This window comes from Rosa rugosa, chromosome 3 (assembly GCF_958449725.1).
Source record: "Rosa rugosa chromosome 3, drRosRugo1.1, whole genome shotgun sequence".
Lineage (NCBI taxonomy): Eukaryota > Viridiplantae > Streptophyta > Magnoliopsida > Rosales > Rosaceae > Rosa > Rosa rugosa.
The window spans coordinates 46,497,263-46,523,434 of record NC_084822.1 but is presented as its reverse complement, the minus strand read 5'-3'; the positions used below and the strand labels follow the sequence as shown (position 1 = coordinate 46,523,434).

Genomic DNA, 26,172 nt, shown 5'->3' with positions numbered 1-26,172 from the left:
GGATCTAGATACGAAATATAATGAAGGGTCTTGTGTACTTCATTTACCCAAATCAAGTGGCTCTTAACCACGGAGCACGTTTGCAATGAGGGTGAAACGCTCACTAATTAAAGTGACTACTTGATTGGGAAAGGATATGATGAACTATGCCCATGCGTTTTCATGACAAGTTCTAGATTTGCAATTGTCACGGTTTATGTTGATAAATATAATTGGAACCCTTGAGAGTTAAGGGAAACCGCTGAACACCTGAAATCAGAGTTTGAGATGAAAGACCTTGGGAGAACACGGTTTTGTCTAGATTTAGAACTTGTATACCGTGTCAATAAATGCTTTGCATTTTGATAAAGTCAAAGATGCACTCCCATGATCGTCCGTAGTCTTGACCCTAAGAGGGATACGTTTCGTCCCAGGAATGATGACGAAGACGTGTTAATTGGCAGAAGTGTCTTACCTAAGTGCAATAGGCGCATTATTGTACTTAACACAATACAATACCGAACACCTCATTTGTTATGAACTTGTGGGCTAGATGTAGCCCTGCGCGAACGCAACGCCATTGAACTGGTATAAAGACAATCTTTCGTTACTTAAAAATGTACGATAGATATGGGTTTGTTATATCCTTGCAGAGAGAAAAGAATGACAGAATAATGAGAACGGATCTCATTAGCCCAAGTGGCACCGTCCAAGACGCTGTGATCGGCAAAGCCGCCGGTCACTCATCCTCCTCCCTTACATCAAAACGATGATGATGTTTTGATGGATTTTGCTGATGCAGGGTATCTCTCTGATCCTCACAAATGTCGTTCCCAGACCGGTTATGTCTTTACCATGGGAAGCACTACGATATCTTGGAGGTCTACAAAGCAGACCCTTGTTGCTACTTCCTCAAATCATGCAGAGATTATCGCTCTACATGAATCCGTGCGTGAATGCATATGGCTAAGGTCTATAATTAGACACATTCGAGGAACTTGGGGTTTGAAGTCTACCACAGATGAACCTACATGCATTTATAAAGATAATGCAGCTGGTATTGAGCAAATGAAGTTAGGTTTCATCAAGGGCAACAACACCAAGCATATATCGCCTAAGTTCTTTTACAATCAGCAACAACAAGCACTTTTAAATATTGAAGTGAATCAAATCCGATCTGAGGATAATGTAGCGGACTTATTTACTTAGTCGTTATCTAAATCCACCTTCGAGAAACATGTGAAGAGCATTGGATTGAGAAAGTTATCCAAACTCCCATGATTGTAGCAATCAGGGGGAGATGTCAACATCAGGGGGAGGATGATGTCTACATGTTCGATCTCGAAGAGTGAATGACGTGTTGTGCTCTTTTTGTCCTTCGACTAGGGTTATTTTTGTCCTACTGGGTTTTTGTTACCTGGCAAAGTTTTTAGTGAGGCAACGATCAAAGCGTCATCACCAAGTTTGAACGGCACAAGGGGGAGTGTTGAAGGATGTTGTATTCTAGTGTGCCTCTTCAAACTAGGGTTTAGTCCTAGAATTGTAATAGGAGAAGGTTCTAGATTTCCTAGTTATGTTCGGATTCTATTACCTTTTTGTGTACTCTGTAAATCTCTATATATAGGGCTCCTATTATCAATAATACGACTACAATTCTCTCTGCAATTCCAATTTACTTCAACATGAAAAGGTTTTGATATATGTACAATGTACTATAGGACAAGTTTCTATCAAAGATCGGAAGTATATTATAGGCGCAGTTTGTTCAAGCCGGAAATGGCTGTTTTAATCATTCGTTTTTGTCAATAATTCCAACAACAGCTGGCAGTGATGAGAAAATGTGTTCAAGAAAGAGATGGACAGAGCACCCAACATTTTAAATCAAATTAGTTTGGATACAATAAGATATAGAGCAATGCATACTAATTTGCCGCAAAAGCTATCTTCCATCCAATACATATATAGAAGAACTCAAAACCACTCGATTTCGTTCTCACTGATTCTCACCAAAAGTCATACCCTCAGCAACTTTCTTCAAAGCAGGCCTAGACGTAATGTCATCCCACCAGGCCTTAACATGAGGACGATCACTGATCACTGAGCCCCAAGTAGTCTTCATGAAATAAAAAGTGTAAGGGAAATGGTGAAGATCGGCTAGGCTATAGAAATCACCAGCAAGGTACTTGGTGCTGCTCAGCTTGGCCTCGTAAACGTTGAGCACCTTCTCTAGCTTCTCCAAATTTGCATCAATCACTGCCTGGTCTGGTTCCAAGCCTTGTACTGGTTTTCCAAAAAACTCGTATATAATGGGACAGATTGCTGGGTGGTATTGTTGGGATTCAACTTCTGTCCATACCTTAACCAATGCAGCTTCATCAAAGCTTTCGTGCCTTATGAGATCAGTTCCGGTTTCCTTGAATTTTTCAGCCACATAGGATGTGATTGCCCTAGATTCTGGTGTAAAAAATCAAGCAGATGGTGAGGCTTGTCCAAGAACTTTAGTTGAATGTCAAATCATCAAAACAATGCTTACCAAAAAGTGTGATGCCACCATCTTCTAATACTGGAATCTGGCCAAAGGGCTACACGATAGAGGAATAAGAACAAACATAGGGATTAAATGACAGCATTAGATCGACGATTGTACTGTTGATATTTATAACCTTTCATTTATCAAGTTAAAAGAAATATATATCAAGCTAATACGTATTTCATGTGAAGATCGAGACGGTTTAAGTACAATCTTATTTTCTTTCTTTAAAGAGGATCAAAGGATTTCACTCCTACCCCCATGATAACTCGAACCCAGGACCTGGATCCTAGGTATTGGGTGCTCTAACCACTGAGCTAACACCACATCGTCCTACAAGTTTACTTGAAATGATTAGCACATGCCGAAGGATGGATCGATGTTTTGGAAACAAGACCTCTTTGAATCAGAGTCGTGATATTTTGTTGGACAATTTACTAAAAACTCAAGAAATTGGTCGAACAATGTGTATCAAACTTGGATACACAGTCAAAATAAGCTGATATGATGATATGCAAATTGAAATTGTAAGTTTGTAACTCAAGGGAAGGAAACTTACATTCTTGGCAAGAAAAGAAGGCTCCTTGTTTCCACGGGCAAAAAGATCAACCGGGACAAGCTCGAAATCGACATCTTTTTCATGGAGACAAGCCACTACGCGAGCTGTGTTGGTCGACACAGAAAGTCCATGCAGCTTGAGCACCATTTTTAGATCAGTAGCAAGAAACTAGCTAGAAGTAGTTCTATGTGGTGAGGATGTGTTAGAGACCAAGGTCGCTTTATATAATTTGGGGACTTTGGGGGCTCTGAGATGCTCTGTGTCGTGCCCATTGAATAAGTACTACTGTAAAGTGTAAATTAAAAAATTTGAACTTCGTTTCAGAAATAAGAACAGTACTGACCAACCACAGTCCATCCAGATGAGTAATTAAGCACACCTAGCCTAGCCTAATTTGCCTTATGCTTTATTTAATTAGGATCTTTCACATGGTTTATTGTAAACCCCAATACGATGACGCTACTCTGTGCCTACCAAAAAAAATGGTTTGGTTAAACCTGTAATAGTTGTGTATATTATCAATCAAGATCAACTTTGGACCATTCAGAATGGCTTTATTTGATTTGTAGCAATCACGGGAGACTGTGCTCAACTATGTCTGTGTAGACTAGTAGAGGCAAAGTAATTTCACAAGATGCAGCCTGTCACCATTTGATCGAGTTACATAAGTCTGTCCTTGAATTCGACTCACGAACACACAATTATTGAGACCATTTGATGGAGTTACATAAGTCTATACACAAACAAACAATTTCTGGAGTAATCAAAGGCATCATTTGATGCAATCATATAGGAAGGAATCTAACAAAAAATCAAGATAAGGTGGACACATTGCCTTCAGATTTCGGATGGGGTAACGCACTATGCAGTAGAGCCCAGGCTTCAAAATAATTGTTGTCCTCTGCATTATTCAATGTGTACTATTTTCATGTTCATCAGTAAAATATCATCCAGTCAAACAAAGCTTTCAGCACCCAGATTTTAAAATGATTGGCAGCATCTTGAGATTTGATCTCATTTTTAAACACTACACAGAAATCCAAGTGAAAAAGATTAGCAAAATCAACAATGGGTGACTCATTCTAAATAAGAGTCAAAATTGAGTGAACCTAGGAAATAATAAAACTGAAAAACCAAACAGATTCCTGGCCGATACTGTGACCATCAACGGTCAATTACAATTTCCCACCCAAATGAAGAATAACTTCTGAAATTTACAAACACAACTTGATATTATTGAATAGCTCAGGTCAGAGATAAATATATACATGTTCTTTATTGATTAATTTTTTTTTTTTTTTTCAGAAGTTGGTACAGCAGTCACAAATTTACAGTTTTACATATTTATATGTACTACTAATATATATATTTACAACATGATTAGAACCGTATCCTAGAGCTAGGGGAAAAAACAATACAGCAGACAAAGCAGTAAAACGAACACTGTGGCCATGTAGATGAACTCGGAAAATACAAATGATCAACTTTCAGAAGGCTTCTTCTGGCTTTAGAAAGTTGTGATATTCCAGCTGGGTCATCTCTCCTCCATTCACCGGGTCAAACTGGCACCGATAGAAGCTGCATCGAAATTCAATAGCATATCAATTCACATTCCATATTCAATATATTCATTCTGAATGTAACTTATTAAGATGAGATATGCTTGTACATTCATAGATATGGTCCGGAGACCACCAAACTGTGGAAGCATTCAAGTTACGCGAATCAAATCTTGCTTCTATACTTTCCATAATCAGTAGTCCGGGAGTCTTTTCTAAATATAGTTTAGTTTCTCACCTTCCATCCATGCCAAGAATGACCACTGTATTCTTCTGGTGGCCAAAAGCAACAAGGTATTGAGAACCCTCAAGCAAGCGAAACTGAGCAACAGACCACTCTGAGTTAAAATATTTGGGCAAAACACCTGCAAGTAGAAACGTGACTCAGATCCAGTGGTGTAAGAAATACATGCATCAAGTGTCCTTCACGAGCATACCGGTTTGTATTACAACTTAAAGAGAGAAGGCATAGAAAAAGTCTGCACCATTTAAATGTCTAGTAACTTCTGAGCAAAATAAAAAATAAATCAGGGTATCCTTAGCACGACCCCACAAAGGTCATCTTGCCCTAAAAATTTAGGTTCAAGATAAAAAAAATGAACCTCTCCAGGTGATATTCTTGGCATTCAAAATTCTGTGGGTTTGCTGCTTGGGAATTTTGAATAGTCTATAACAACTGTCAAATTGGTGCTAGTTTTTCTGATTATAAGTTCAAGTGAGATTGTGCACAAATGAACATAGTTCTTACTTGGGTGATATTCCCCAAATTAATCCTTAGAAAACAAATTATTGTGGTTTTAGTGGTATATGAATCACCAATATTTACACTGAAAGAAAAAACAGAAATCATCGACCCATTTGTCCAAGTGCAAATGAAATAATAGAGATAAAAAAATTGTCATGAGAAATAATAGGGGAAGGTTTACCTCTGATGAAAGAAAGAGATGAGTTTGATGATGAAGTAACTATATTAGAATCAGAGGAAGTACGCATCTCATTTCCACTTGATCCGGAATTAACCTTCAGATTGAAAACGTGGACTGTTCCCTTATCACTCGAGACTGCTAGCCACTGGGCAGTAGAAGAGAATGCCAGACTATAGATTTCTGCTCTGTCTGCTCCCCTCCTTACCTGCATTTGTATCCAATTAACTTTTATTCTGACCCAATAATCATATTTCCTAAACCAGTCCAGAATTCAAAGAGAGGTTTCCTCCTTGAAATTCATATAAAAAGCACACAGCTTGGAAAAAAAAAAACAACAAAGCTCACCGGTGTCGAACATACAGAGACACATACAAGGCCATAACTTGTATTGAATACTGTTCACTCTAATCCCTGAACCAACTAGGAAAGTGAGCCATGATCAGTGACTACTACGAGCACTGGTCCCTGGTTATGGTAGAGGACTTCCTCAGTTCCTCCCCACTTGAGAATATAAACTTAACTTAGGGCTTACAAAACAAGCAAATTCCCTCCTATCAAAATTTGATACCATATATGACAATGATAAAAGAACAAGCTTTGAAATTCATGAACTTGATGCTAAATTCGTATAAGAGAGTGCATTCAATTATCAAAATGAGAATCCCACATTAATCCTAATCTCAAATAGTGCAGTCACACATTTCAGAATGGATTGAATTGGGACAATCCAAAGCATATATACCTCTTGAAGCAAACTCCCATCAAGTGTATTGAAAATCCGAATGAGGGTCCCCTTGCTGCTGGCGGTGGCCAGTAACTGGCCGTCCGGCGTCAGAGCAAAGCAGGCGAGCCTGGAATCATGAGCCATGATGAATTTGGTCCTCTTGGAAGCATAGTGCTCAACCCTAACCTGCCCTTTCTGCAACCCCGGGCAAACCAGCACCAGCGACCCGGCCACTTGCGACACCGCGCAGAGCCCCTTGGGGTTCGCAATCGTCTCAATCTGGTGGAGCAATTTCAAGTCGGCGAAATTGTACACGAAAATCTTCTGCTCCAAAACGACGACGATTCGGTCCCTGCGGAGGCGCACGGACCGGACGACGGAGCGGAACGAAAGCTCGCCGATGCACCGGCCTTGGTGATCGTCCCAAATCATGACCTTGTTGGTTGGGTACTGAGGGTCGGGCCCACCGCCGACGATGGACAGGATATTGCAGCGGAAGAGCATCTCCACGACGCCGATTCCGCCGCCGTTGTCGAAGTCGCGGCGGAAGAGCTCGCGGAAGGGGTCGCAGTTGTAGATCCGGAAGCCGTGGTCGGTGCCCACGGCGAAGCAGGCCTGGTCCTGATTGAACGAGAGGTGGAACAGCGACGGAGGCGAGCGCGACGTCGCAGGGGTTGGGTCCGGCGGCGACGGCGAGAAGGTGGTGTTGTTGTTGAGGTCAGGGTTTGGAGGAGGCGATTGCGGGTCGTGGTCGTCGGCGGTGGCGATGGAGTCGGCGTCGGCGTCGGTGGTCTCGGAGAGGAAGGTGGCGGTGTTGGGGTCCGGCCAGGAGGGCGGTGAGAAGGCGGAGAGGGTGGCCATCGGAGGAGGATGTGGATTGAATTTTGGAGGTTTCCGAGGGGTAAAGTTTGAACTGATCGAGAGAGCTCAGAGATGAAATGACTGTTTGCGCCAACACTTGGGATTGTGCAGAGAAATTAGGGTAATTCCGTCTTTCAGGTGCTTAGCCTTTGAAACCGCAGGTGACAGGATTATTCGTTGATTGGAGTATACGATAAAAGCGGGTGTCTTTCACCTGTGGACCACGCTTTGGAAAGTGAATGGAAATTTAGAAGAAAAAACAGGAGTGAACAAAATAAAATAACAACGCCGTTGCCGGGGATCGAACCCGGGTCACCCGCGTGACAGGCGGGAATACTTACCACTATACTACAACGACCTTGTTGTTATAAGTACCCATTTTGCAAAACTTTCTCGTGATGGAGCTGGAGACTTCAATTTGATGGTGGAATGGTGGTAGCGAGATATATGAGCATATAGATGTACGTGTGCAAGTGTGTGTCACAATTCTGAAGAAGAAACATCCATACTCAACAATAAAGAGAGATGGTAACAGTGGATTTCAAATGCTGTGAAGAGTGGAATCTAACAGAAAACAAAAACTATTATTTTCAAACGTCCTCATTCAGAGATTAATATGTACACAATGTAACTGACTGTGATGCAGCACCACATTCGCACCAGCATCTATGTAGAACCACACAATTTTCTGAGTAACACAACAAATCATTCATGTGTTGCCAAAGGAGATTCCTTAAACCCTGGCTTCATAGCAAGCACCAGAAGCAACTGCATTAGACATCTCACCTGCCTAGCCACAGGAGGTGAGAGCGGCTTTCATGACAAAACCAAATTCATTCTTCTTCTGGCTGCACCACTTTGGATAGACGTGACGGTGTTCATGCAGAGGATATCCATCCTGCAGCTCAAGGTCCCATCAGGAACGGGACATGCAAGTGGAGGTTGTGGATGAACAACCTTGAAAACTGATACTCAAACTCAACCGCCTTTGTGAGGCCTGCTTGTCAACATGTCTACTGGATGGGCGGGAGTTGTGCAATGATTCGTGAGAATTGACAATTGAGATCCTAGAGAAACATGACCTTCACATTGAAATTTCAGAGAAATATGTCGAAAGGATTATGTTTTGAGCAGTGCCGACACGGATCTCCCTCCTGCACAGAATTTATCCAACATACTTCACTTAATATATTTGTACTTATAATGCAGTAATGTGATACAAAACTAAGCATTAACCAAACCAAGTAAACTGTCGGGGTGGTACTTTTGATCACTCAATGCAGTAATGCAGAAAACACATGAATCATACCATGGAGGGTGTATACGAATCCATTTCCCAATATCAAGGTCAATATCATTGCAAACTCGTGGATTGAAAATAATAGTCCTTTCCAGTCCTTCGTCAACCATTTCTTCGCAGACCTCTGGCGATGGGAGGCGCTGCAGAAATAAACATACATTTTCAGTTTTTCACCATAAGAAAACACATTTACCTGCAAGCAATCATAAACATGCAGCTAGAAGAACATCTAAGAAATGCCATGTAGAACTACTAGCAGTTACTAGGATTTTACTGGTTATAAAAAGTAGTTGGACAATACACATTTAACTGCCAAGTTAGTAACAGAACCTTTGAGTTATTACCGAAGGAGCAGTGACACACGGTAAGCTTTGCATCCAGGTATTTTGAAAGAATCTTCACATCCTTGCAGTTTGGGTCATCTGAGGTAAAATAAGAAACAAGAAGATTATCAACAGGTACAAGCATATACCTTGCAAAATTATTACAGTTAGAACTTAGAAGTACAAAAGTTACTACCAAAATTTCTTCAGTAGTCTATGCATATTAGTTTTCATGAACAAAATATTTCTCTAAAATAAAATAGAAAGAAAAATGGATCCATTGCAAGGCATTACTACTTTCGCTAGCTCCCCCCTGGATCTTCTTCAAGAATTCTATATCAGTTTCTTTCTCACTCTGCACCACCTGCTGCAGTTTCCCAAATAATCCACTCCTGCAATCAGCACATTCACTAATAAGTGTAATTCACTTTTTACTAAGATCAACAGCAAACTTATAAGAGGAAGAAACTGTTTACTTTAAAGTTTTGGGCACTGCAACAAGGAGTCTGTCACTCATAGCTTCCTGAAATCGATCTACCAATGTCTGCCTCTTCATTTCTGGATCAGCAAGCTTCAAAATTTGATCATCAATCTGTTAAGAAAATACATTAGATATAGTAGCGATTTGAACAGAAAGATATTATAAAGCAGTAACAGCAAAGAACTACCTTGATATCACTTGGCAATCCATGACCCAAGTGCTCAGGAGAGCTTTCAATGTCAATAGTTCCATCTCCCAGAGGAGATGCACACTTTACAACAGGCTGCTCCCTTTTACGTCGTTTTCTGCTATGCTGAAGCAAACACTGGATCAAATGGGGAAAGAGAAATGTCACAGGAGAAAGGAAGCAAAAGACATAATAGAAGAAGACATAAACCTTTCTGGAACTTTTTCTCCAAATAGTAGTCTTATCTTGAAGGCCATCTAGAAGCTCAGCCATTGACTGCCCCGTACATCCATGCCGAATAGCCTTGGCTTCAAAAGGCACAACCTCTAACAAACTTTCCTCTTTCCCTGAAATGTCCTCAAGAAGTTCAACATCTGAATGTTCTTCATTTCTAAGCACAATCTCTGATTCCTCTTCCCCCTGAATATCCTCAATAAGTTCAACATCTGAATGATCTACATTTCTAGGCTCAATTGCATCCAACCTTTCAGGCAGTTCTTGAACCCTGAATGACACGTCACTATCATTCTTAGATATAGAATGGGACGAGGTTCCTTCCTTGTGTGTCGGAAAACGGAACAAAAATTTTGGTTTGCCTTTGCCTTTGGCTCCTACAACAGTCAACTCTCAAGTTTAACAAGACACTTACCATTGTGACAATGAACACAAAACATCAGTGATAACCATTCAAACTGAGGACTCTATACCTTTAGACGATTTCTTTAAATTCGAGTAAGCAGACAGTGACGATGAGCAAGAAGTTTTTTCATTCAAATGCATGAGTGCCTCAGCTTCTTTACTCGCAGCAGACCACGAGTGTAATTCGTCTTGTTTATCGCTCCAAAAGCTATGAACATCCTCTTTTTTTCTCAACTCTTTAGCATCGCCATTAACAGAAACTTTTGACACCACATTGTTCACCTTTTCAAAAACACATTGCAGGCACAACACTGCCTTGTAGTTAGGCCAAAAATACACAACACAGAAATGGCACATCTCTCAATTTCATAATCTAAATGCCTACCTCATCGTCAGAGCTAACTTCATCTTCCAAATTGCAAGCCTTCGCACTCGCACCTGTTTTCGAGACATACAACACCGCTGTTCTAAAGATCCAAAACCAGCAAAGACAAAGCTAGCAGCGATTTGCAAAATCAAAATACCTTTGAGCATTTCTAGCCGAGATGAAATTTGTAACAATTCCTGTTAAGTAATAGAATTCTATAAATGCATAATCGAGTTTAAATCACAATCTATGAAAACACTAGCTACATTCGCACAATCACACATCATGAAATTTGACCTAACAGAAAATTGAAGTGGAAAAAAGACCTTTTTCTCTGTGGTTCCGCCGAGCGTAGCGCATTTGTTCGCCCAATTTTGGTCCGGTTCTTCCTCATCTGCACAGGGTTATGAAACAAACACACTTTACCCAGTAATTCCTATATATAATTAATAACACAATCGAAATGGGGGAATTACCAGAAATGCTCTGATCAGAATCTGGAATTGTCTGATACCAGGCCATAAGCTCTGTCTGCTTGTAAGTCTTTCGGAGCCGGGAGGTTTTTGTTCCTTTTTTTTTTTTTTTTTTTTTGTTGGTTTGTGTGTTTGGGGGGGGGGGGGGGAAGGTAGAGGTTTTACGGTTACCAGAGGAGGATTTGCCGCCAAATACTTCTCCCGGAAAGTGTAGAGCTGCTTCGGTAGTCACCGTTTGATTGATTGAACGTTGCCTGTGATAGTTTTACCGGGCTCTGGCCCAGTCATCACAGACATTTTACCCGGTCAATTTTTTGTTTTTATTTTTATTGTTTTTAATATTATTTAAAAATATATATATAAAAAAAGGGTTTTTATCCATTTATGCCATTTCTAAGTAGCGGTGTAAATGAGCCGAGTCGGAGCGAATACTAAGGTGATCATGTTCGGCTCATTTGTTTTTTATCGAGCTCGAGCCGGGCTAAAGCTTGAATTTTCTTTTTCATGTTCAAGCTCGGCTCGGCTTGAATATTTTTCTTAGGCCCGAGCTCGGCTCGGCTCGGCTTGATTTATTGGACGAGCTCGAGCTTGAATAGGCTCGGCTTGGCTCATTTGACTTTAAATTTAAAAAATAAAAAAGATAGAAAGAAAATTTAAAATAATAATCCAAATTAATTTGATGTCTAACCATCATACAAATACCTTTTATTGTCTAGAATAAACTCAAAATGATGAATCCAACTCAAAATTGCACTTAAAGTAATTAAATAAGATCTCAATTCTTTTCTTTTTATAGTGGTTGCTAGGGTTTGATTTAATTGTTGCACAAGTATTGTTATTTATTATAATAAATTTTATTTAAATTTTCATATTCTCTTCCAATTGAAAAGGAATATAATAAAAAGAATTGAAGAATTGAGATTAGAAAAATTATATTTTTATAGTATAAATATTCATTAGTCGAGCTTTAACAAACGAGCCGAGTTTTAACAAGCTCGAGCTACTCATGGAAAATACGAGCTACTCACGAGCTAGACGAGCCGAATATATCATTGCTCAAGCTCGGCTCGTTTTTTTGTCGAGCTTAATATTGAGCTCAAGCTCGGCTCATTTATCTTACGAGCACGAGCCGAACGAGCTAAAATCGAGCCGAATACGAGTCGAACACGAGCTGTATCGAGCCTACTTACAGCCCTATTTCTAAGAATTTTTTTTTCCACTTTACCCCATTAAGTTTTTTTAATTCTCCCTTACCCAAAACACTCTAAGGAAGATCTACCCCATTAAATTTTTATTTTATTTTATTTATTTATTTTTGAGACTATTTTACTCTCACCCAATTATTACTTAGAGAGAGAGAAAATGGAAGAGAGAGAAACCATAAGAGACTTCACCGGAGCCCCGTCACCAGTCGCCAGAATCCGGTCACTGGTCTCCGAAATCCGGCTAACTTTCGCTAGAATCCTGTCACCGGCCGCGGCCCACCAGATTTTTCTGAAAACCTCGCCGGATGTCCCTAAAGAGGTTGCCGGAAAGGTTTATTGCTCTCAATAGACGTCTATTGTCCCCAATAGAGGGGTAATAGAGGTCTATTGCTCCCAATAGACGTCTAGTGCCCCCCAATAGAGAGGCAATAAACCTCTATTGCCCCCCAATAGAACTTTCAGTCGGCGGAATGGGAACTAATCTTCCTAAAATTAGACAGATAAAACATTGATTAAAGAAAAATTAGAATATTGCATCAATTCAAAACGTCTATTGCCCCCCAATCAACATTTAAAAACTTTTCTTTTTTCTTTCCTTCTGTCCCATTACTTAAAAAAAAAAATGAATGAAATTGATTTGGGCACCCGACTTAGCTCTCAAGACTAAAGCTTCAGCCAATAAGGCATTGCGATATCTAAGAATTTTAGCAAAGGCCGGAATAGCCGAATTGGAGATCCTTGATGTCACAAATCATGAAAACTACCGCTGCTCTATAATCAACGTTTACAAAACCATTAGGGTTAAGTTTTAAAAAGTTGGAAATAGTAAGGACACATTTGATCTCTGATTATGGCAATGCATCTGATCTTAAAATTAGCATTTATGGATGATTTTATATTGTTTTCGCTTTATATGTTGTGTAAGCAGTTATCCTCACTTTCAACTAAAAAGTTACATCAACCCTTGATCAAACAAGTGGTTGAGTTGTGTCATATTGGTTATTTGAAATAACCATTACTATATGCACGTAGATAAGAATAACAGTGCAAAGGGGGAGGAAGAAAAAAGAGAGTGGTGTATATGCGTGTGTGCGGAAGCCATAAGTAATTGAGCTTTTGAGTTTTTATAGACATGTTTCAACGATTGGAAAAACAGTTCTTGTAGCTCATTGTTCAGTTGTTCCTTTTTTTTCTTCTAATTTTTCAAGATCTTGGGTGCTGTACTGTAATGCTCACATTTAGTCGGCCCTCCCGAACATACAAACAAATACCGGTATAAATTGCATTAAAGAATTTGAATGAAATAGCGTTTCCCCGTCATCCCAAAAGTTGCGTGCTTAGTGCTTACAAGTGAGAGAAATTCTTAAGTGGGGTTTCCCCACCACGTGGCTTTAGGGCCACCAAATTAGAAGAAAGAATTTTTTTCCTCTTTTTCGAAATTGCTCCTGCTCCCTAAATATACAATACCCAAAAAACCCCCTGCTGGGCAGCGATTGGTTTGCAGCACCACATGGCGGTGCGGGTGCCCCACGTAAGTCTTTCTCTACAAGTGATCATCATCTTTAATATATCTAAACGTCTCTCGAAAAAAGATATCACGATTCTTAAAAAGCAAAAAGCATGATTCGGCCCAGCAGGTGTGTCTGGATATGCCACTCTTGCAGCCCACTATGCACTAACCCATCTCTGCTGGAGCGCTGGCTGGATCCAACACCAAATAAAATAATGATCTCCATCCTCGGGTACCGCGCACTAATTTTGAAATGCTCTTGCTTCCCTCCAGAGCGGGCAAGGGCCCATATCACTCTGCTACGCGACTCACCACATATTAACCTATTTCTTCACATCAAGCCACTTACCTATTTCAAAAAGTCATCAATTCACCTCTGACCTCCAAATCAACGGTCAAGATCAGTAGATCCAATAGGTTAACAGTACATCCTGCTTCACCGAACCACTCCAACTTTAGAAATATCCCGCGCGATTTTAATTACATTCCACACTACTGAAATTTACCCCATAAATCCCACAATTTTAATTTATTTTCTTATATTTTCGTTTCTTTAATATTTAAAAAACCCAAGAGACGCCAAAGCGGTGAAGAAGAACACAGAGACTGGAGTTTGGGTCAAAACCCTACCGGAGCTAGAAGGAAGAAGAAGATGAGCGCCATGAAGGGACCACTAGAAAGGCTTCACCTAAGTGAAAGCCACCACCAATCACCGTTCCCCAATTCCGACCCTGCTCGATTCCAGAGCCTTCTGGACTCCGTCGCCTCCGACCCCAGTCTTCCTTCTTCCTCGTCTCTCGGTGCTGACCTCGATCCCAATTTGGATGACAAGGATGGCATTCTCAGCCAGGACTTCTTCTGGTAAATCTTCCTCATCATTAATCTTAATTTTATAAATTATTTATCTTAATTTTTTTTTTGTTCTGATTAATGCAGCACTCCAGATTATATCACCCCGGAAAATCAGAATACGTTTAACGGGTTTGATTGCAGTAAGGTATCATGGATTGGGTTTTTCACTAGCTGTAAATTCAAGCTGTTGGTTTTGAATTTTTTTTTTGAAGGGGTGGTTTTTGAAGTTATTGATTTAATTTTTTTTTGAATATTTTTACCTCGATTGAACAGGAAAACATCCCTTGCCCCAAATCTCCGGAGAAAACTGCGGTTAAATCCAAGAGGCGTCGACAGGGGCATTGTAAGACTAAATTGTAAATTTCACTATTTATTGTTTTTTGGAGACTAAATTTTGTATGGTTTGATGAAAAGCAATTGGGTGATGTGTGATATTAGCAATTGGGTTTAGTGACTGAACATCAATGGTTTACGCAGATGTTATCTCATCGGATCCTGTTCTTAGCCCCACTTTGTTTGGGAATCAGGAGGTGGGGAAAGATGCAATTGGAATAGATGATATTGAGATAGAGAACACAACTGTAAGTGAAGTGCGGAAGACAACAAATTATGTATCCCAATCTGCAGTTGCTTTGCGCTGTCGGGTTATGCCTCCTCCATGCTTTAAGAATCCTTATTTAAAGGATGCTTCACAAATGGAGATTGATCCTTTTGGCAATCAAAGATCAAAATGTGCAGGTACTCTTCTGTCAGTTTTTAAAGAGGTGTTGTTCACTATAATAGTATGAAGACACTATTAGAAACCCTTGATTTCATTTCCATTGTGCTAATGGAACTGAAGGATTGTCCTTTTGCTGCTAAAGATACCTGATTTTCAATCTCTATATTCTAATCATGTAATGATGCAATGTCCAGCTTTCTTACCTGCAATGAAGGATGGAAATGGCCTTTCACGTTATCGTGCTGATTTTCATGAGATTGAGGTAGCTATTGAATCCCACAAAGTTCAGGAATCGAGAACCATTGTTTTTGAATTGAATCTAAATTAGTTAGTTTTCTCTCTGCTTGGTTAAGCATTTTTTAATTTTCTGTTCTTTTCCAGCAAATTGGGAGGGGGAACTTCAGTCATGTATTTAAAGTCTTGAACCGAATTGATGGTTGCTTGTATGCTGTGAAACAAAGCATTAGGCAGTTGCATCAGGACACAGAAAGGTTGCTTACTCATGGTTTGGGTATATCTTTCACTTATTTAAGCTATTTTCCTTTTATGATGCATAAGGTATTTGTATTCTTTACAGGAGAAAAGCTTTAATGGAAGTTCAATGCTTAGCAGCTCTAGGTATGCTGTTCTTTACTTTTTTGTATTTGTGCTTTCATCTATCTTATAATATATCAATATCTTTTGCTTCTTTAAACTCTCTGCCTTTTTTCAGGATCCCATGCAAATATTGTTGGGTACTACACTTCTTGGTTTGAAAACGAGAAGCTCTACATTCAGATGGAGCTATGTGATCACAGCTTATGTGTAAACAGTTTTTCCAGACGTTTCACAGAGGGAGAGATTTTAGTATCCTTGTATCAGGTTTGTGCGATTTTGTTGACAAGTTTCTCAGTTGAAACTTCATAGTAACCCATGCAATATACTGTAAACATAAACTGGCACCAAATCTACTCCTAGATATTACATAGAAGGATTCATTTTTACTACACGGGAGAAGTCATAGATCTTCACACTTCAAAGAAGTAGACAGGATTCCTAGGTTTGTATTGATATCCAAAAATTCATATGCCTAACTCCCCATTCGGTTCCTCATCACCTGAACATATGTTCTACCCCTGCCATGTATATGATGTTGTACATGTTAAGCTTTGGTGATGATCTTTAAGCTTTGGTTGTTTGATTGTGTAGACAGTATCATAAATGAATGTTACAGTGATGTTGGACCAATTGGCTAAAATGTAGAGTTTAGAGGGATTGAGAAGAGAAGAGGAAGTTAGGGTTGAAAGACGAGTAGCAAAAGACAGACTAGGGTGGCAGGAAAAATTATCCAAGGGGAGAGTCTAAACAACAATAATGTTAATTCATTTATTCAAGTATGATAATAATGTTAAAAATTACAATTTATAGAATCCTAAGTTAATTCTAGACCCTATCTTAAGATACCAATATTAACGCTAACATTAGAAACCCTAACATAAATAGGCCTGATAAGCCTGACCATGATGATATGACAGATATAATTTTAAAAACTTAGAGATATGAAATGATCAGTAGTGCATTCTGCACTGCACAGTTCCACGATTAACAAAGATTAATGTAATGTATACACATCACAGAACTCAGGCATGCATGCACATATACAGTAATAGAGTCATTGACATATATGTATACTTTTTTAGTCTTTCAAGGTTTCTGCTTCTGTTGACATATACAAGTTTCTGATATAAAAATATATACAGATTGCAAAGGCATTGCAGTTTATGCATGAGAGAGGAATAGCTCACTTAGATGTAAAGCCAGATAATATATATGTGAAGAATGGTATTTATAAGCTTGGTGACTTTGGATGTGCAACTCTACTTGATAAAAGCCTACCAATTGAAGAGGGTGATGCTCGCTATATGCCTTCAGAGATCCTGAATGAGAAACATGACGATCTTGCCAAGGCTGATATCTTCTCATTGGGAGTTGCTATGTATGAGCTTATTAGAGGTTCACCGTTACCGGAAGAAGGACCTCAAACCTTAAATCTTAAGAAAGGAAAATTGCCACTGCTTCCTGGTCACTCCTTGCAACTTCAGAACTTGCTCAAGGTATTCTATATGTTTTCTTTTCCTTTAGTTGTTGGCTTTGCTTTATAACTGTGAAGTAGTCACTTATGTAGTTCTTCTGCTTATGAATGAACGTGTTCTTCAGTATATGTGAAATGGGGAAATGCATAAACAAAAGTTTTCAGCTTCTCTTTCCTTATAACTTTTGCTCCAAATCTTCTAATGGGAGATGAAAATGTTGTTTGTTGATCAAAACCACCCCTTATCATAGATTCACAGTAATATCTTTCATGTAGTATGGTTTTCTGAAATTGCAAGTAGATATAAGATAGAAAGAATTGCTAAGAAACTCTGAATATGTGTTTCATAAGTAGTAATGTTGGATCCAGTAAGCTTATTTCATAAGAAATCTGTTTCAAAGGAAAGATGCACTTAGTATCCTGCTGTTCTTAAGTTGGTTTGGTCAAATAAAAAGGACATGTGATGGAGTTGCTGATTGCATCATATTGTTTGAATCTATCAGGCCATGTTGGATCCAAATCCAGTCTGCAGACCATCAGCTAAAGAGTTGGTTGAAAATCTAATGTTCCACAGGGTGCTAAAAAATGCATGGGCCTAGAACAACCACGATTGCGAATTGAAGAGATTGGGGTATTGTATTATAGTATATATGTCATCCTTTTGTGTCTGCCAGCCCAGTAAAATAGGCAAAAGTATGTGAATGGCCAATTTTGTATCTATAATTCTCCCTCATGTATTAATATGCACCTAATTTTCCTCCTAATGCGGTGCATTTTTTATGAATCCTGAGGATTCCTTGGTCATGGACTCGAGTATTTTACTGGTAATGGAAAAGTCTAAAGCCTTTGTTGGGTGCCTTCTCTACAGATTTGGTTCTCTTTGTATACATCTGAACAGATTGTTCATTGTTGTGCACCTTATAACGAAACCAAGGTTGTAGACTTGTAGGTCTTGAAGTCATAATCGACATCTACAAACTGAGGTTGTGATACTATGCTAAACAATCACTAGATTCTAAAACACATGAAAAGAAATGAACTAATGTATATTAAGTTAACCTTCTTATTAACTCTATGTTGTCTACAAGGGTGGAACTACCATAATCACATGAAGGGATCTGGACGACTACGTATAGAACTTGGCTTAATTCAATCACTGGACCCCTCCCCTACCCAATGCCAGCAACAACAAGCAATGCAAAAATAAAGAAAATAATTCAAAATTAATAGTACTTAATGTGTATTAATTACCCAATTTATAATAAGAAATATAAAAATGTTGCTTAAGTTTAGAATATTTTGCAATAAATTAATTCTCTAGCTTCTTCAGTTGTTTTATAATTAAGAAATTTATAGTTCATAAAGTGCGTTCTATTTAACATTATTATTTTCTATAGTCTCATGTACATGTTTTATATTTCGACCCTCAAGTTTCAAATTATAATTCTGCCTCAATTTGTAGGAAGAGGTGAGTAAAAAATTTACGTGCACATGCAACCCATCTTACACCTTCTAAACTAGGACTTTCGGCAATGTAGAGTTTGATATTACGTTAAAAAAAATCAATAAAACCAAAAGTTTATGTAACTAAGGCAACAAGTGATTGGCTAGTCAACTGGACAACTCTCATATGGATCTCGTGCATCAGCAGCACGGTTAACAATATATCAGAGCCGTCTAGAGGAGAAAAGTCTAATCGCATAATCCAGATTTACATTATTTGCTGAACTCAGGTGTGAAAAATTGTCCAGAATACTTTGTAGCATTTGACTACAGATTTTCGATGCCAAACAGAAATACACGTGGCTCTTTTGTTCTTGAGCTGGAATATTCTCGCATGGTCAAAATATGTGCTTCTGAAACACAAGGTATACGATAATGACGATTGCTATTAGATTATTACTTCTTTTTGGTTATTGATTGAGCCAACAAGTCAACACACCGATTTTACGCGTAAATATTGTATATATTTGCTATTACTAGAAGTTGGAAGATCTGTATCTAATACAGATCATGGAAATCTTATATTATTCAATTAAAGCGTGTTGATTGCTATGTTCTGCTTGCTAAAAAGGTTCGATGATTGTTACATAATTGAACTTTTTATAAGAATTCAGTATTGACGTCAATACTGAATTCTTATAAAAAGTTCTTTGAAATAATATGTTCATGTTTTACGTAGTGTATCTTGCATTTGGCTCTTGTGGATTCTGACCGACATGCAACAGAGGCAACTAGATTAGTCAAAAATTAAATAAATTAAGCAGTACTAATTGGACTGGCAGAGACTGAGAAGTAGATTAGTGACATTGCTGTTGTCTGTTGTGATAACATGATTTATAGTTTTATATTAATCAGTCTGATTAACATAGCTTAGAAATTAGAGTACATGCTAATTAGTTCTGAAAAAATTAAGAATTTACTGATTATTAGTAATTAGTTACGCTAACATCGAACTGATACTGATTATATATATTTATATATTTATAGGATTTTTCTTAGGTCTTATGGAACGGACTTCTAGTTTTTGGCCACTTTTTGATCACATATTCACATCTTAACCGTTCAGTTTTTAGGTCCTAATGTATAGATCACTTCTGCAAATTTTCAGCCAAATTCATTATCGTTAAGGCATTCAAAACTGCAATTTACACGAACGAACCTAATCTGTCAAACCGGAACCGTTCGTGTCCATTGTTGTAAATTGCAGTTTTGAATGCCTTAACGATCATCAATTTGGCTGAAATTTTGCAGAGATGATCTATACATTAGGACCTAAAAACTGAACGGTTAAGATGTGAATATGTGATCGAAAAGTGGCCAAAAACTGAAAATCTGTACCTAAGCTTAGGTAAGGATGTCCTTGGCCAAGAAGGACTGTATATTTATATATAAAATATATATATATATATATATATATATATATATATATATATATATATATATATTATATAGGTTGTTCTTGCAAGAGTAACTGTTATATGTTACAGAGTTGAGAAACCCTAACCAAACCAAAACTCGGTTTTTTCCAGTTTTCCATCTCGTTGCTCGTCCGGCGGCTCCCATCTGTGGCAAGCCTCTGGCTTCGTCGCTGAGTGGAGAGTGCGGCCGGACGGGAATGTCTTGAGGCTATGGCTCCGGTGGTCTGAGAAGTTGCTGTCGCTCCGGCAGGTTTGTTGAGGCAGCGGGCTCTGATTTGGAGCCTTCGATGCGCGGCGGTGGGATGTACAGAGGTGGAGCTTGGGCGGTTGTTGGTCGTGGCAGCGTGGTCGTGGCGTTGATGGTCGTGGCGGTGTGGTGCAGGCGGCGCGGTCGTGGCGTTGATGATCGTGGCGGCATTGGTGCAGGCGACGTGGGCGTGGCGGCGGCCTAGACCGACGGCAGGGAGGCCTGCTGTACGTGCTGCAAGAACGTGGAGGAGGGGAAGATTTGGGCTGGGTGCTGATCCACCTGCTGGGCTTCGGTTGTGGCTTCTCTTTGGGCTGCCTTTTGGGCTATTCTATTTAGTTAGTTTCTTGCTTTCTAATTAATTTCCTATTGTTTTAGGACAACTATGAGTTTTTTCCTTAGGCTTGCTTATTTACTATGTTATTTCATAGTGTATAGGCTTGCTTAAATAAGTGAGCATGGGTACCGTCAAATGATCGGATCTAATCTATGTATCGCTGTGGTTTACCACAAACTCTTTATCTACCCAGAGATGGTAGAGGGAGGATATGTAATTGTCATTTCTGGCCTGAGTATTAATATATCGACATGATATTCTTAAAAAAAAAAAAAACAATATAGGTTGTTCTTGCCCCAAGGCTGGGCTTAGGAAACGAGAAGATTCAATTTTTAATCAACTTCTACTAATAATGTAATAGTATTGAACTATATATTACGTACAGAAGGCCGGAAAAAAAAAAAAAAAAAATACTTGCAGAACCTCTACAAATTATTACGTTGAATGTGGGATGCTCTTAATTAAAACCCTGCTGTGGGGCCGAGCTGTGGGTGGACTCGGTTCTATAGGTTCAATTTTTTTATATTAACCGAAACAATATCCATAATTTTATTGGCAACCGAATAGTATACGTCAAAAGCCAACAAAACTAAAATTGAATATATTATAGGTTATTTTAAAATTAAACATAAAATAAATATAAAAATGATAAGCAAATGAAATTAACTACAATTAAAGTTGTGTCACAACTCAAATAAATTAAAAGTAGTAATATGAAATTAAACACATGTATGAATTATAGTATAGTTAGAGTAACAATCATTTAGTATTTGAAAGGCTACAATAGAAAGTATTTTTTATAAGACTTTACAAATATAAATGTATCAGTTCAATTTTTATTGGTTTATTATAAACACTAGCCGAAAACTGCACCACAAGTGTCCGTTCGATTTAGTGTCGGTTAATTTTTTCAATTCGGTTCGGTTCGGTGCGAAATATCAGCTTTCGGTTTTAAAAAATCCACCCCTGCGCTCGAGCTCACGATTTAGATAGATTATAGTAATATATATAATGTTAATATTATAACAACCAAGTCAAAATCGTGATTACTAAGAGCAACTCCAACAGTTTCCCTCTTATTTCTGTATCATAGGGAATCAAAAATCAAAGCTTTAGCATTTTTTTCTTCTCCAAGTCCAACAGATTCCCTATTTTACAACAATCTATAATTCTTCCTTAAATTTTAAATTTTAGAGATCGTTGTAAATTTAGGAAATTTGGTTTTCTCTTTCCTCTTTATCTCTAAAATAGGGATAGTTTTAGGAAATCTGTTGAAGCAAAAGATGCTCATTTTTCCCTAAAATAGAGAAAAATCAAAATATGGGGAAGCTGTTAGAGTTACTCTAATGCAATCAACTTCTATTAACAAAAACAAAAAAAAACAACCAAGTCAAAGTTACCCAGAAAAATGTACTCAACCATTAATAATTGAATATTATATTACAAAGCAAATCCTTTAGATTGAGATCTTTAAAAAAAGGTTGTCGAAATAAATAACATATTTAAAAGGGAGTGAAATTCACACTCTCTATTTTACAATTCACACTCAATGTTTTTTTTTTAATATCTTAGCATCACATTTTTATGGGAAATTCTAGTGTACTGGTGGGTATCTCATACCCACATTTACAAAAGTGAGAACAAATTTTGTTGACAAAATTGTAATTTGAGTCTTACTTTGTGTAATCTTAGTTCTAATAATGATAATTACACCTCTTACGACATTTTACAAGTTTTTGAACAAGTTAGTTGTCAATGTTGTAATCTTAGTTCTAATAATGGTAATTACACCTCTTACGACATTTTTACAAGCTTTTGAACAAATTCGTTGTCAATGTTGTAATTTTTGTTTAACTATATGTAAATAGTGTAAATGAATATGGTAACTTTTGTTCTCAATATTGTAATTTTGGTTCAAATACTTGTAAATTTTTGTTCAAATAGTTGTAAATGAGGATATCTCATACCCACCAGTACATTAGCTTGTCTCACATTTTTATTATTCAAACTATAAAATGACAAAACTTAATATACTAAAAAAAAAGACATGGAGTGTGGATTATAAAATGAGAAGTGTGAATTTCAGTCCCCTATTTAAACCTCACATAAATGGTGATGATAATCAAATTAAGCAAAATGGGCAAATTTGTCGGCTAGTGTATTGCATTCTCAAAAAGTATGCTTGAACATATCGATCTAACAACTTGATATGCTTAATATTCAAAACTTACCAAGGAAACTCGAGAATGACATCGAACCATGCCGATCATGAGATTAGAATGGTCAAAAACTTTATAAAGTTGTACATGAAGCTCAAACCTTGAACTTTGCTTCACACTTATCACACACAACCAATTAGTCCCATAACGTTGCAAATTTGACCTTGATTTCTGTTCGTGGTCAAGATTATTAATCAACGGCTTATATAGGATCGTAGAAGGGCTAATCGATCAGCATATTCAGATCGGGTTGTTAGAAACTGGCAGAAAACAATTATCAAAAGTTGGCACGAATTGCCAGCTGATTGGCCTATTAATATATAGAAAGAGCTAGCATGCATAAACTAATAGTATATTTAGTTTGCCCTAGAGTCAAACAGTTGGAGCCTTCCTGTGATAGAATCGATCTGGTAAAGGCTTTACATAAACAATACACATTCTGCATGTGACGATGACGGCGACTATGACGACGACTAAAATATTGCACGTGAACATTTTTCTTCGATCAGTTGGAAATTAACTTCTGTGACAGTGTGACTTGTATTTGCACTAACCTAGTTTAGTTATGTATACGATTAACACCAATTAAGCACGTCAGTCAACAATAGTAAACACTCTCTGTACTTTTATATTAAGCGGTGAGCCGATAATAATTTCTCTAGGTAAACAATATATTCTAATAAGCATCAACTAGCGAAGAATGCTCTAATGGCTACTCTATTCGCTTTACAATTATAGTGACATACCGGAAAGATAACTCTATTACGAATAAGCATCATTACCAATAGCACAGTTTTCCCACTATGTTGCCACCAGAATATAAATCCGGTGACACTTAGTTTTACCTGCCACTAGGCGGCAACAAGTAGTTTTGTTAACTTTAATTCAAAATAACTAAATATATTTTGATTAGGTGCTTTTGCGTGGATTAAGAAACTAGTACTAAACTAAATTATTATAGTGTTGGGTGATAACTGAAATTAGATCAACAAGATCTAAATGGTGGATACATCAACATCAATGGCTTCGGACATCATGTTTGGTGTTCTTAGTTTTCACTCGTTTGAGGTCGCATATGTGTTGTCCTGGTTCCTAACCCTACAATTTCGTGGTACGCTAACTAGGTTAAGGTAATTTTTTTTTTCTTAATTTCTTGAAAGAAATTTCGATCATGCGTGTGTATGACTGTATAGAAAACGAATACGTGGACTCTTCCTCGTTTGCTTATAAATATCAACATCCTCATCCTCAGTTCTAGGAAATACTTCTCCCCCATACTTTTGATTCTCACAACACCCTCAGATTTCCTCCCTCTCTCTCTCTCTCTCTCTCAGATAGAGATGCCTGAAGATGCAATATTAGAAAACGGTACAGATCAGGATCCTAAAAGCCATGACCGCCAAGAAGAAGTAGTAGTACTTCCTCATCATCCGGATCATCAACAACTCAAAGGCAAGAAACTTTCATGGCAAAAGTTACGTAGATTCGACTCCTTGGATATCGAGTCACGCAGTGTCAACGGTCACCATGGCCATAGCTCCCAGGTCCGGTCTTTAATTATCATGATCATATCTATAAGTAAATTTGTAAATTTTTCTGTGTGCTTAATTAGAAACAAACAAATACGACCAGCTGGTTACATTTGATATGTATATTACTATATTAGCTAGACTGTTCTTGAATTAAGACAAACTACCAGAACTTTCTATACTGTTTCAAGTTGTAATTTTTTTATTGAAATTGTTTTCATTTGTTTATAGGGTGCAAGTTGGTCGGTGATACTGCACCTAGCATTTCAGAGCCTTGGAATAGTCTATGGAGACATTGGTACATCACCTCTATATGTGTATGCGAGTACCTTCACCAATGGCATCAAGGACATAGATGACATCTTGGGTGTTCTTTCTTTGATCATATACACCATCACCTTAATCCCCTTGATTAAGTACGTCTTCATCGTCCTCCGAGCCAACGATAATGGCGACGGTAAGATTGATCTCTCACAACTTGGATCCATTTTTATTAATTAATCCTTTTCCGTTTTTGTGCTAGCCAACTACTAACACAATTGTTATTTATGTATTATTTCAAATTTCTCTTAGTAGAAGAATCTAAGTTTTACTGTTTCTAACCACGTGGTGTGGTGTGTTGGTCGAACGGCCTAGTTTGGAACCCTCAGGTCTAGCGTTCGAATCCCCGCTCCATCCCGTGGCCAGCAAATTTGAGGGATCCTTTGGGTTCGTGCGTCTGCGGTGCAGTGGATTAATCTGGTTTTGCCTGGCTTTCGCCGCAATGTCGGTGCAGGTGTCCTGGCGCTGGGATACCACTGCATGGGTGTGTGAGTTACTAACTGCTAAGTACCCGATCAAAAAAAAAGTTTTACTATTTCTCAAAAAAAAAAAAAAATCTAAGTTTTACTCTCTGTTAATGATAGTTGTTTAATTCTTTCAAAAAAAAAAAATGATAGTTGTTTAATGATAATTAAAAGAGAGATATAATACAAGTTTCAGTTAAGGTTAATCAGGACAATTTTTAGAAACTTCTATTAATTGAAGAGAATAAGTTTTTTTTTCTTTTCTTTTTTTCGACAAAGTTTGGCCAAAAACCTTCCTATCTAACAGATAAAATTGGCCAAAGTTTTGTATGCATGCAAAGGTCCGAATTTCAACCTATATATGTTGGCGTGCATTTTGTATTGATGCGTGTTTGAATAGAAATCCAAATCCAGTGCCACTACCAGCCGGAATTATATTCATAAAGCTCGCCTTGGTACTATATATAATAACATTTTCATACGATGATTTAGATATATATTCCATTAATATTGTCAGACTATTGCTTATCTTCCATGCATGTCCAAAAGTCCACATTGATGTATCAGATATTCAATGCAAAAGTCTAAAGGTAAAGACAAAGAATTAAGAAGACACCTTACTGGGAACCAACAACAATGAGGCACAAACCAGGGAGAAACTTATCTGACTAATTTGCAAGTCATGCATCATGCATGATGCAATATTTATTCAAAATAGATTCATTATCATTGTAGATATCGACTAATTTCTTAACTATTTTATAAAAAAAAATTATTTTACGACCTTATTTCTAATTTGGTAGGAGGGACGTTCGCACTTTACTCTCTGTTGTGTCGATATGCCAAGGTTGGTTTGACTCCGAGTCA

At 38.0% G+C, this 26,172-nt stretch overlaps 5 protein-coding genes and 1 non-coding gene across 13 annotated transcripts in view; 2 read left to right on the top strand and 4 right to left on the bottom strand.

The window, feature by feature from the left end:
* Window positions 1–1,822: 1,822 nt before the first annotated feature.
* Window positions 1,823–3,330, bottom strand: LOC133735283 (glutathione S-transferase F13-like). Its single transcript, XM_062162696.1, has 3 exons — window positions 3,069–3,330; window positions 2,513–2,561; window positions 1,823–2,433 (listed from the first exon to the last, which is right to left on the bottom strand). The coding sequence occupies exons 1-3, from the start codon at window positions 3,213–3,215 to the stop codon at window positions 1,973–1,975; spliced, it is 657 nt and encodes a 218-aa protein (XP_062018680.1). The 5' UTR covers window positions 3,216–3,330; the 3' UTR covers window positions 1,823–1,972.
* Window positions 3,331–4,318: 988 nt separating this feature from the next.
* Window positions 4,319–7,310, bottom strand: LOC133735282 (autophagy-related protein 18a). Its single transcript, XM_062162695.1, has 4 exons — window positions 6,296–7,310; window positions 5,554–5,758; window positions 4,866–4,992; window positions 4,319–4,646 (listed from the first exon to the last, which is right to left on the bottom strand). Exons 1-4 carry the CDS (start codon window positions 7,136–7,138, stop codon window positions 4,556–4,558), a joined length of 1,266 nt encoding a protein of 421 aa, XP_062018679.1. The 5' UTR covers window positions 7,139–7,310; the 3' UTR covers window positions 4,319–4,555.
* A 114-nt stretch (window positions 7,311–7,424) lies between these two features.
* TRNAD-GUC (transfer RNA aspartic acid (anticodon GUC)) lies at window positions 7,425–7,496 on the bottom strand. Its single transcript has one exon. It is a non-coding gene; the product is annotated as a tRNA-Asp (tRNA).
* Window positions 7,497–7,703: 207 nt separating this feature from the next.
* LOC133735281 (uncharacterized) lies at window positions 7,704–11,040 on the bottom strand. 8 transcript variants are annotated; one of them, XM_062162691.1, is made up of 12 exons: window positions 10,912–11,040; window positions 10,762–10,829; window positions 10,593–10,632; window positions 10,454–10,506; window positions 10,137–10,350; window positions 9,640–10,040; window positions 9,430–9,555; window positions 9,238–9,353; window positions 9,056–9,153; window positions 8,769–8,860; window positions 8,448–8,578; window positions 7,704–8,292 (listed from the first exon to the last, which is right to left on the bottom strand). In XM_062162691.1, exons 1-12 carry the CDS (start codon window positions 10,955–10,957, stop codon window positions 8,223–8,225), a joined length of 1,455 nt encoding a protein of 484 aa, XP_062018675.1. In that variant the 5' UTR covers window positions 10,958–11,040; the 3' UTR covers window positions 7,704–8,222. The 8 variants fall into 8 exon arrangements, 6 of the variants coding, with proteins under 6 accessions (XP_062018675.1, XP_062018677.1, XP_062018672.1 ...); XM_062162693.1 differs by having other exon boundaries at window positions 9,238–9,332; XR_009858901.1 differs by having other exon boundaries at window positions 8,783–8,860; window positions 9,430–10,040.
* A 3,143-nt stretch (window positions 11,041–14,183) lies between these two features.
* Window positions 14,184–18,071, top strand: LOC133739061 (wee1-like protein kinase). The gene is made up of 10 exons (XM_062166773.1): window positions 14,184–14,484; window positions 14,560–14,620; window positions 14,749–14,818; window positions 14,953–15,213; window positions 15,391–15,458; window positions 15,578–15,687; window positions 15,774–15,814; window positions 15,909–16,057; window positions 16,936–17,289; window positions 17,771–18,071. The coding sequence occupies exons 1-10, from the start codon at window positions 14,276–14,278 to the stop codon at window positions 17,864–17,866; spliced, it is 1,419 nt and encodes a 472-aa protein (XP_062022757.1). The 5' UTR covers window positions 14,184–14,275; the 3' UTR covers window positions 17,867–18,071.
* Window positions 18,072–24,247: 6,176 nt separating this feature from the next.
* Window positions 24,248–26,172, top strand: part of LOC133737825 (potassium transporter 5-like) — a 4,003-nt gene continuing 2,078 nt past the window's right edge. Inside the window, exons 1-3 of the mRNA XM_062165311.1 lie at window positions 24,248–24,535; window positions 24,752–24,977; window positions 26,109–26,168. Coding sequence (XP_062021295.1) covers window positions 24,332–24,535; window positions 24,752–24,977; window positions 26,109–26,168 — 490 coding nt within the window. The 5' untranslated portion in view covers window positions 24,248–24,331. The remainder of the gene's footprint in view (window positions 24,536–24,751; window positions 24,978–26,108; window positions 26,169–26,172) is intronic.